This window comes from Olea europaea, unplaced genomic scaffold (assembly GCF_002742605.1).
Source record: "Olea europaea var. sylvestris unplaced genomic scaffold, O_europaea_v1 scaffold374, whole genome shotgun sequence".
NCBI classification, from domain to species: domain Eukaryota; kingdom Viridiplantae; phylum Streptophyta; class Magnoliopsida; order Lamiales; family Oleaceae; genus Olea; species Olea europaea.
The window spans coordinates 301,340-312,374 of record NW_019256747.1 but is presented as its reverse complement, the minus strand read 5'-3'; the positions used below and the strand labels follow the sequence as shown (position 1 = coordinate 312,374).

General features: G+C 33.5%; 1 protein-coding gene across 2 annotated transcripts; it reads right to left on the bottom strand.

The window, feature by feature from the left end:
- Positions 1–102: 102 nt before the first annotated feature.
- On the bottom strand, positions 103–9,322 carry LOC111386826. Of its 2 annotated transcripts, XM_023011303.1 has the most exons (3): positions 9,110–9,322; positions 8,303–8,670; positions 103–1,626 (listed from the first exon to the last, which is right to left on the bottom strand). In XM_023011303.1, the coding sequence occupies exons 2-3, from the start codon at positions 8,549–8,551 to the stop codon at positions 493–495; spliced, it is 1,383 nt and encodes a 460-aa protein (XP_022867071.1). In that variant the 5' UTR covers positions 8,552–8,670; positions 9,110–9,322; the 3' UTR covers positions 103–492. The 2 variants fall into 2 exon arrangements, with proteins under 2 accessions (XP_022867071.1, XP_022867072.1); XM_023011304.1 differs by lacking the exon at positions 9,110–9,322 and having other exon boundaries at positions 8,303–9,103.
- Between the last annotated feature and the right edge of the window lie 1,713 nt (positions 9,323–11,035).

The window sequence follows — 11,035 nt, the reverse complement described above, 5'->3', positions numbered from 1 at the left end:
ATAAAGGAAAACCTACTCATACAAAATAAATTTTCAGATTCATATAAAAGCTTACTGCAAAGAAATTGCAACTGGCAGAGGTAAGGAAAAATTCACACCCAATTTACAAACAACATGAACAAGAACAATTTTCATTAATCACTGGTTCTAACAGGGTTTGAGCACCAAACTGTAATGAGAAGAAAAAAGGTTTTGCTTCGGCAACAATGAGAAGCTGGAAATGAGTTCATACTAAAGCAATCTCTCCACGGCTTTCAGGACACGATTAAAAAGCCTTTGGAAGCAACTAACAGTATGTTCAACAGAAAATTTGTTGAGAGAAGCATTGACATTATCGAGATGATCAAAATCTAAGGGCTGAGAATGTTGATGTGTATTCTTTGAAACGCAAAAAGAAAAAAAACCTCAGGTATGCCTAGGAGAAAAACACAAAAAGGTATAAAGATACAAGACTACATGATGAACCTTCCAACTGGACGGTGTTCAATGTTGTCAACAACCACCGCGTAAATATCGAGTCTTTACATCTTTGGAATTGTTGATGACGGCACGGCTTCCTTCACATCTCTGCACACTTATGTCATTAAAATCATCCTCCTCCTCATTATCAGTGTCAACTTGTTTCATGGACAACCTCCTCTGCTGGCTCATACGCTGCGGAATAAAAACAGTGAAGTAATAGTGGACAATCTCTTGACTACTTTTTTTTGGGAAACGCATCAAAGCACGCTTCATAAAGTTGTTTCTACTCGAGAGTGGTTTCATTTTTAACAATGACTCAAAAATTTTCCGTTCCTTCAAAGTCCATGGACTTGAAACTTGTTCTCCCATCTCATCGAAGTTCCAACTAAAAAAAGCAGGTCCAAGATCACATTGCAAAATTAATCTTTTCTCCAGAATGTGGTTTCTAATACAATCATCAGATCCTGGAGAGACACAGCGGCAGGAGTTTGGTCTTCCTTTTCCTACTTTTCTGCCGGTGCTTTTCGCATTTCCAATTTCAATTGGCCAAACTCTAGAGCCCAACCACCGGGAATTCTCGGAAGAATTTTTAATTCTGATAGGACCATTCCACTCAGGAACATCAGCCTGGAACCGAGGCCCAACAGGAACAACCTTATTCTCAAGATGATCACCAATGAAATTCAGCAACCTGATTGATTTGCGAGGTGGCTGAAGGTGGTTCCTCTTTGCCCCATGAAGTGTCGTTGAATTCAAATATCGAATTGCATCATTAAGATCCAGAGATGGTGCCTCATTAACAGTTAGGTTTTCTGGACTCAAAGTGATCAAACAATTTGCAGATTCGTCATAATCTACTATCTGAGATATATCTTTGCTGGGGAAACTCCTATCTACTACATCATCCAGGAAGAAGGATTCTCGGTACAACTGTTTCTCTGGCAATGTATCCTCAAATGTCAATAAACTACTTGAACTACGAGAGTCAGACAGAATTTTATGCCCAAAGCATTCCGTAGTGTTAACCGAATTGAGCAAGCATGAAATAGAAGAGACATGGGACAGCTGCCCCCTTCTCAGTTTTGTGCCATTTTGTTGGTTGGGCAAGGAATATCCAGGAGCTCCCAGCTTATCTTTAACAAACCGCTGGAGTTTACGCTTTCTCTGTGAGGAGGAGGAAGAGATTCATTTTTCATGCCAAGTATTATAAAGAATAAGGACAAGATTTAATGGAAATGGAATCCCACGTATAATGGTCAGTGTAAAACAGAATCCACCTTAGAGCATTGCTGCAGAACCTACAAGTTTAGGATAGAAAAAGATGGGGAATAAACTTGTCCAAAATGATGGTAAATCAACAAATATTCGGTGTACTGAAGACTTCTATAACATTTCTGCATGTATGGAGAACTATAGTCCCAATTATATATGCCCTTCACTTCACAAAACTGTGGGCCTTTTTAGAGTTTAGCCTTAGAAGGCCTTAATGCCTTGTACTTTTGATATTAAAACTATGTTTTGCAAATAGATGAATTAATTGCGTTGAAAATAATATTTAAATGATATTCATGTAGCCATGTCTAAAGGCTTAAACTTTAGATCTAGTGGTTCAACATGACACCAGAGTGGGCAAAAGTCCTAGGTTCAAGAGTTGCTGTCACTTATTTAATGAAATTGTGTACATATTTGTAAACTATTTAAGATTTATTATATTACCAGCTAAATTGTTAGGAGTCACCTCTATTCATATTTTAAATTTATAGGATTCTCAACTACAAAACATGTTTTAGATATCTTAACCGTCAAATTACATGTACTGCACATTAGCTCAACCCAAAGGGCCTTCCCTGTACTTATATGCGCGATCAGCTATATAGATCCTCTTCTTCTACCCTCTAAAATAAGGGTCATCTCCATTTCCTTGTGAATAATTGCCCAAATCAATAATTGCTCTTAAATGTATCTCCTAACCTCCAGTCCCTACGATCCTCTCTGCAAGTACTTCCACACCCTCTATGAGCTCAATCTTAATTTGACTAGTTTTGAATCCTTTTCTTTCTAGATTCTATCCACAACTCTAGTTTCACGGTGATTCTGATATTAGACACGTCTGCCAAGACAATATCCTTCATTAAATGGTTTGCTGGTAAAATCTTTTGAATGAGAACAGTAGTTTTTGTTATTAATTTAATTACTATAATATACTTTAATACTTATATTAGGGCTTACTAAAAATGCATACAATGTACATAACATAAATGTGAAATGAAGTTCGTAGAACTTTTCTAATGTTAAAACTTAAAATTTTAATAATTAAAATTTTTTATCCAATTTTATAGTCCAGATTTCACAAATTGGAGCTTTTTGTGTTCTTAACGTCTTGAGGGCATGTCCCTCAAACGTCAATAAAGTTATAAAAATATAGAAATATAGTACATGTGATATAGATCTTGGAAGAGCTACACCTCAAAAACTAGTTATAGAAATTGGAGAACCCAAGTCTATATACACCATACGCCAAAAGTCCATACTTTCGATGTGGGATTCAAATCCTATACAATGGGAACCATAATAATCCACCACCACGCTTCGCGATCCTTGCGCCAACGTCGGACTAACTTTGTGCTAGCCCATGACTAGTCCCGAATGAACATTGTTATACCAACATCACCATTCGCGCTGCTCGATTGCAACTGGGAGACATGATGCCTACTCTATACCATTGATATAGATCTTGAAAAAGCCGTACCTCAAAAGTTAGCTACTAAAGTTGGAGAACCCAAATCTATATAAACCATACACCGAAAGCCCATACCTTCAATGTGGGATTTAAGTCCCATACAATGGGAACCATAATAACATGAAACTTAGATAGCACATGTCCAAGGCGTGTTAAGAAAGTGTTGCTTAGGTGTCAAATTTTAAAAAATATAAGACATATTACGTAACGTATCAAAAACATGCCTCGAGAGTCCAATACATGTTGGACTGATACTCCACTATACCAGGACTATTCATGCTTCAAAGGTCTTAGTTATTCTATCCTAGATAATATAAGGTCTATCGACTAAATCACAACTAGCTTGTCCAACCTCCTTGTCTTTGAATGAGGTTAACTTCTCACCCTTTAGGTACCACCATTTCACCCTCCAATCTAAAACCAAATTTCTGCATTGTGAGTGAGGTCATATTCTCTGTAGGAATGACTTCATGGATCTAAATGTTGAGCAATCTCTCCCCCTGCCAAGAAAATAATTTACTCCATTTCGATCAAGGTCTAAAAGTAAAAAGTTTTATGCACATCTTTCTATAAATATTTTCTCCTAAACTTTTTCACCAAGGATGTGAGCTGGGCAATCATTTTCTCGACGGATGCTCCCAATAAACTTGAAGTACCAGAACCTGACATACCTTGAGACACAATGGAACACCATGGGACTGTCGATGCACAAGTTTCACCCTCGTATCCACAAAGCAAAGGTGGGAAAAAAGCATACCATGAAATTCTCAGCTATCAAATAAAAGAAGTAGTGGAATCTGAGTTGAATGAATTTCCAAAGGAAAAGCATTGCATCATGCTATCTCCCCATATCCTCCTGAAATTGCACCTTAAAGCTAATCCTATAATCCTATTTGTGGCTCAAAACACTCACAAAATTATCCATGTCGCCTGCAATGACAACTTCAATTGATATAATTTCATCTACTTTTCACCAATGAATACTATGTCCTCCATAAGGTCCTTATCAACTAATCCATTCTTTTGTTTCGTTGTCTGTTTCTACCAATATAGGCGGGTAATAAATAATAGTTACAGTAGAGGTCGGTAGTAATTAAGTGGTGTGTCTATATTTCATGTCGGTTATGGAAATTATTTTCCGATCTCTAAATAGAAAATGCAACTTTCTCTAGATTGAATTAGTTTTCCTTCATCTAGGATAACATTTTTCATTTACTAATTTTTTGGGTGCACTGGTACACCCTTCAACATATGGCCAACATTTGACTCAGCCCTCAAGTTGATCGATTATAGATAAGAGCTTACAAGTATGACCAATTATTTGCCAAGGTATGCCGCTTGGCTCCATCCTAGTTAGGATCCAAGATTTAATATAATCATGGCGGGGCAAAACTAGCTAGATTCACTAAAGGCAAATAAGCTCACCCTTGGCTCGACATGATGGCAGATCCCAAATTGATATTAAGTGAGTTAGGTAACGAATGGCAGAAGTTAAGCTGAGTAAAGTTGCACCAAACACACCCGCATAAGAACTTATTCAGGCGTCCTGCCTTGAAGCTGCTCACACGTGTTAGCAATGTGGTAAGCATTCAAGCCAAACAGAAGCCTAGGAATGGAAAAGTAGCTCAACAGACAAGATGCAACAGTAAGCACAAGTTCCCATAGGTACATTCCTTCTGAAACAATTTCCAAAAACGGATGGGTGAAACGTTTGCTATGTGATATAGTCAACCAGCTTATAAACAGAAAGCCATATCCCGCCATTAACCCCAACCATCAAGTGTCGATCTCCCTTCCACCTTTCTATAAATCCAATAAAATACCACTTAAGAGAAGGTAATTGATAAATTCAATACACAGACAAAGAAAAATATAGGAAGAACAAAGTCTTTTCCCCTAACCAAAATTTTACCTTAATAAACGTGTATATTTTTCTAAGCCATCTATAGTTATTTCGTTTCAAACACAAGACCGACCCCTCATTATTCCTGAAACAAATCAGTGTCTGTTTTGCAGATAGCCAAATAAACGAGACAGCTGTGGTGCATCCCATCCAAAGTTGGCAGGAAATCTGACAATTTCTGGTGTGGAGCTCTACCAAAACTACCAAACGCTAAAATGTGGAAAACTACCAAACGCTAAAGTGTGGAATATGTATTTTGGGAGAAACAGAGCCTAAAACAATTTCTACCACAAGCTTACTAACATCATCTTCTATTTATTTCCATGCGTTACACTATCAAAAAAATAAGTTCGATACATTCACAGCTTTCTATTTGATAAGGTCATCATTTGGAGTGCATCACAAAGTATGTAATAACTATTTGTAATGTTAAAACAACTATGAGCTAAACTGTATGTAACCATATCACAAAAAGAAAAATGCATAGGACACACCAGATAGGGTGTTGGACATATGTCTTCTAGTGTTTGAGTGTTGATGTCCGAAAAGACATGACACGACACGACACTACACGAGGCATATCTGACACGAACGTGGTGCCTTAGTAGGAGTGTTTGTATAGTGCTGTAAAGATGAAAATGCACCATAAGCAAAAGTTTGACTACGTTTCAAACCATTCTTGTGAATAAGAACATTTTTATGTATATAAGAACATGCCCCAACCACCTAACTTTACTTATATCTTCATAGATTAGTCCCAAATCCGAATGAAGGAGGAGGATGTTGCATTAACAAACAATGAAAAACTAGTCACATATTTTGTGATGAGTCTCATACATAACGAATCAAAAATCACATTTTAAATATTCAATTACATGTGGTGACATATGTAGTTACCCTTTGGAGACACCATCAAATCCTAATTACTTCAGCATTAAAATGAGACTCATGCACTCTCTTTGAACAAAATCAGCACCAACTTTCACATTAGTAATTAATGACTCTATCTTCAACAAGTCGCACAAGAAAAGAATGAGTCCACATCTAAGGAAAATGTGCAGCATATCTCCAGAAGATTAAAATGACAGCAATTATCAGACATGCTGTGCATAAGGATAGATTTGTGGCTATACTAGAATGGCTAAAATAAAAATGAAAATATATGCCTACAAGTTGAAGTGACAATATTTAAGATAAGTTATGAGAATACTTTTAAGTGGTTAGGGGCTTAGGGCATATTTAGCATAGAACTAAAAAGACAAATATTCGTGAGAGTAATACTCATCATAACACGGACACTTCAACTAGGGTAGCGTGTCTTTGTCCGACATACCGACACTCCTCGAACACTACCGGTCTACCATAACCATTTTTTCTTTTTTTACTAGAAATATTATATATTTTTAACTCAAAATTATTGGTAAATAACAAAAAGGTACTCATATTTAAGAGGTTTCAACAACAACAAAAATAATAATAATAATAATAATAATAACAAGTATAAAGCTAAGTTTATACTATATAAATGAAAAATTGTAAAGAATTTAATTGACGTGTTAACGATGTGTCATGTTCGTACTTTTTTTAAAAATCGTGTCGTATCGGACACATATGTCCGTGTTGGTGCATCATAAGTGATACTCATGGAGATAGAGATAGAATAAAGATAGGATTTACATATCATTTTAAATTAGAGTTTAATTCAAATTATGTTTGCTTAAATTAGATTAGGTTAGTTTTAATGTTTTGATTAAATGCTAATTTATTAGAAATTTTATTAATTTTAGATTATTTGCTCAATACATAAAGGACTTAGTTATTGTAATAGGTACCCTTGATTATATGAATCAATTGATTTTTCTTTGCCCTAATTTCTTCTTTTCTTCTTGGACCCCCCTTTCTTTTCTAGTTCTTCAACTGTTCGTTATCAAATTATTACGCTCCTAAATCAGAAACGATCTTCGTAGAACATATTAGATAAGAAAGAGGTAAACTCTAACTAACATGACATGTAAGTTCTAAGGATATTGTTGCTAGAGATCTTCTCCTAGATGTAGTGAGGAACCTAAAAGAGTAATAATAAAGGATTCACGTAGATGAAACCCAATTTTTAAGAACAGTTGTTATTGACTATCTCAATGATGAGCCCAATTTATTTCCATTACAACTCTTGTACTACTTGGCTCGATATACGATACTTAAACTTATGCTTGAGACAAATTCTCACTATAACATTTCGAGCTTAGTCTATTATATTAGTTTTCTAATCTAACATTTAACCAATATTGAACAACTTCAATATAGCCCTTCAGAAAATGACAATACAAGTTATATTGTTTCAATATACAAAATTAAGACCTTAATCTTAAATTATTATTTTTTTAAGATAAATCTATTCGTATTAAATAAAATTTTCCATTTCTGACACCGGACAGATAATTGTAGCAACAACAAGGTCCAATCAAAACAAGTACATAGCCTTGCAACCTTTATTTTATTATTATTATTATTTATTTATTTTATTCATTTCTTAAGTTGCACGTGATTTTGCTCAAATGCTAAATTAGTAATTCCAAATGTATCATTAAGGCAGCTCAAGACTAAAAGGAATCATAGCGAAGAAAGAAAATAAATATTAGGTGCAGGTAGAACGGTGCAGAGAAACATAATGACAAAAATAGTGCAGGTACCAAGTTTTTGGACTAGCCAGCTGCAAGAACATAATTTTTGCTAGTTTTTTGAATGAATAGATTTTAATAATAAAATGGTTTTGATATACTTGTTTGGAATCTATGTCGCAACGTTTTTGCTTGGTAAATATGATATTTTTGGAGCATTACAACATATTTCACTCGACCTACTTTTCATTCTTTATAAGTAGTATTGACCAACTCTCTTTTCAAAAACCTGGTCCAATTGAACTTTGCTTCTACATGATTGAAGGTTAAACTAGTTTTGGCCAATAGTTGGCAGTCCAAAAACCTTTTCTCTGTAATTGTACAGTAGCAAGGTTCAGAATCAAGGGAAATGAGAGTTTGGGAGGGAAACGAGAAGCAACAACATTGGCATGTCTTGTAGCAAATCCTAGCAAAGGAGGCCAGATACCAGTTCTAATTGAACAGTACAGAGTATGACAAGCTTAGATCATATCAATCACAAATTATGCAACAAAAGGAGAAGAATGCTTATGACCTTACCCAAGGAGGAATTTCAGTTTCATTGAGAACCATAACTTTTCGCAGCCTAAGAATCTCATTCCGCAGTGGCTGTGTTTTCTCCAGAGAAAATTGTGGCTGACAAGGATCCATAGCAAGCCCTTTCAGCAGAGCTAACATTTCTGCCTCAGAATATTTTCCAAAAACTGATTTTCTTTGCACAACGTCAACACTTTTGTGCAAAGAAGATTTATCATCTTTCTTCTCCTTGCCACCTTGTTGTCTAGTCATCCTTTAACCACAAAAAAGTACAAGAATGACAAATATATAATCCACACCCAACAGTAACTCGACCAACCACAAAGAGCCTTATGTCAAAATATCAACAATCTCTGCTCCTAAACTCTAGCCTGAAAAGAAAATACATCGATGGTTAGTATTATTTCCCGATTAACTTTATCTATAACTCTATACCCAAACGAAGACCATTGCAACAGCCAACAACCAAGTAAATAATAAGAATAAATCCAAAAGATAGATTCCCAGTACACATTTGTCCCTCTCCACAAACAAATGCCGAAATGAAACACAGACGCGCTCACACAGAGATGAGACACAAAATAAATGCAGTACAATGCATCTTAAGTTTTGTTGAGTTTATCCACGGTTCATTTGAAGCAAAACCCAGTAGCATTAATTAGTTTTATTAACTTCAATTTCAATCAAATGATATGAGATTTGACTAGATCAAAGCCGATCGAATCGATTCGCAATCATAGTCCTTAAACCACAAGTATCAGAAGAAACATAAAACAAACAAAACCATCAAAATTTCTCACAAACGCATACGTTTCAACTCCTTGGCCAAGAAGCTGTTGGTCTGCCGTTCATTCAAACTCACAAAGATTTACGGGAAAAAATAGTCATCCAAAGGAAAACCCTAACATTGGAACTGGAATTAAATGTAGCACATAAGCACAGAATCATAGATACAGCTCATAAGCGCATGTATAGCACAAATATATGAAGAAAAAGCTGGCTAAAAAATGAAAATTAGAGTAATTTTTTTCTTTTTTATTATTATTATTATTATTATTATTATTATTATTATATATATATATATATTTTGCGATGATACAATAATACACGTGGGATAGTTAGTTCTCTTTCCATATTCGATGCAAGCAGTTCGTTCCATATTCGATGTAAGCGATAGAGCATTAATAGGCCTTTCCGTTGTATGAGTGGACTAGGAAGCGCACACACCTCTGGTGTATCAATTATCGTGGTCACAATAAATGTTGGGTAACTAGATTGTGGAACAAATATTTATGAAAGTATTTAAGTAGTAAGTCGTCCTTTTTATAAAATCATGAAATAGTTCTTAATGACTATTTAGCCTTATCAAATATTTATATGAGTTTTATTTACTATAGAAGTTTTGATCAATTTATAACTTTAAAATGGTGTATTCAATTGAGATTTTTGAAAATTTTGATGGACTTTTTCAAATGATGAATTTCGTGGATTTTTTGCAAATTTGTATGGAATTAGTAGAAGTCGACTTCTATAGATTTTCATTTTAAATTTTTTATAGACTTTTGTAAATTTAAATGACTTTTGAGGACTTCTATTTGAAGTAGAATTCACGTGGATCTGATGTAATAATGTGAAACAATTTTCCTTCCATTTCCCCTTCCACTCCCCATAAAATAAAAAATTATTTTTAAAATACGAAAAATTAGAGACCTTATTAAATAAATAATAATCAAAATTATACATATAAATATGATAAAAAATAATTTTACTATTCAATATTATTAATATGATGTACCTTTAAAAATAATAAAAAAATAATATATTTTTGCCATATAAAATTTTATAATTAAATAAAAAATATATATATTTCACAAAAAAATTAATGGAAAAAAGTTATAAGAATCCAATTTAATTTTTTTTTTTTTAGAAAATAGAAATAAACAATAAGAGAGAGATGGATGAATAGAAAAAAATAAATTCTAATTCTAATTCTAATGTTCGTAGAAGGAAAAAAAGAAAGAAAAATATTGAAAAAAATACATAATAATTGTTTTCATGAAAGTCTTCCAAAATCTTGTGATTAATGAAAGAAAAATTTTGAGATTTTATATGAGTACTTTTTGCTTAAATGTTAGTACCTCGAATATTTTTTTTTATAAAAGTTTCTAAAAGTTATTAAAATTTGAATACTCTAAAACTTATGAAGACTTCTAAAAAATTTTAATTGAATATATCATGATTTTTAAAAAAAAATTTAAAAATCTATAAAAGTCTCGATTGAATACACCATTACTTTTAGAGAGTATACAAAGTTTACATTGAATACTTCTAAACCTATTAAATTTTAAAAAGTTATTAAAAGTCTCAATTGAATATACTCATTTAATTAAGACAATAAAAGTTCGTACTTAATCGATTTGTAACTCAAATTGGAATTCTATACATATAGGTTCATCATTATAATAAAAACATCAATCATGCTACATTAACATCAAAGTTAACATAAAGTTTGACACAATATAACGTGACATTTTATCATTGGACAGTTTAAAATACAGTCAACATTTTCATCCAATTATTAATTGCCACATGCAATTATGTCAAACTTTTTTGTCAAATCATTCTAACAAATAAACTTTATCCTAAAAACATATAAAAATTACGACTCTCCCTTGCTTTTATCTCTATTTTCTCTAGTTCAAAACGTATTATCAGCACAAATTTCTAGTCAATTAA

Bases quoted from the DNA above. Each gene is read 5' to 3' on its own strand.
- LOC111386826 (XM_023011303.1), bottom strand. From the start codon at position 8,551: ATGACTAGACAACAAGGTGGCAAGGAGAAGAAAGATGATAAATCTTCT. The intron at 1,627-8,302 runs GTAAGGTCATAA...TCCTCCTCACAG, and splicing joins AAACTGAAATTCCTCCTTGG to AGAAAGCGTAAACTCCAGCG.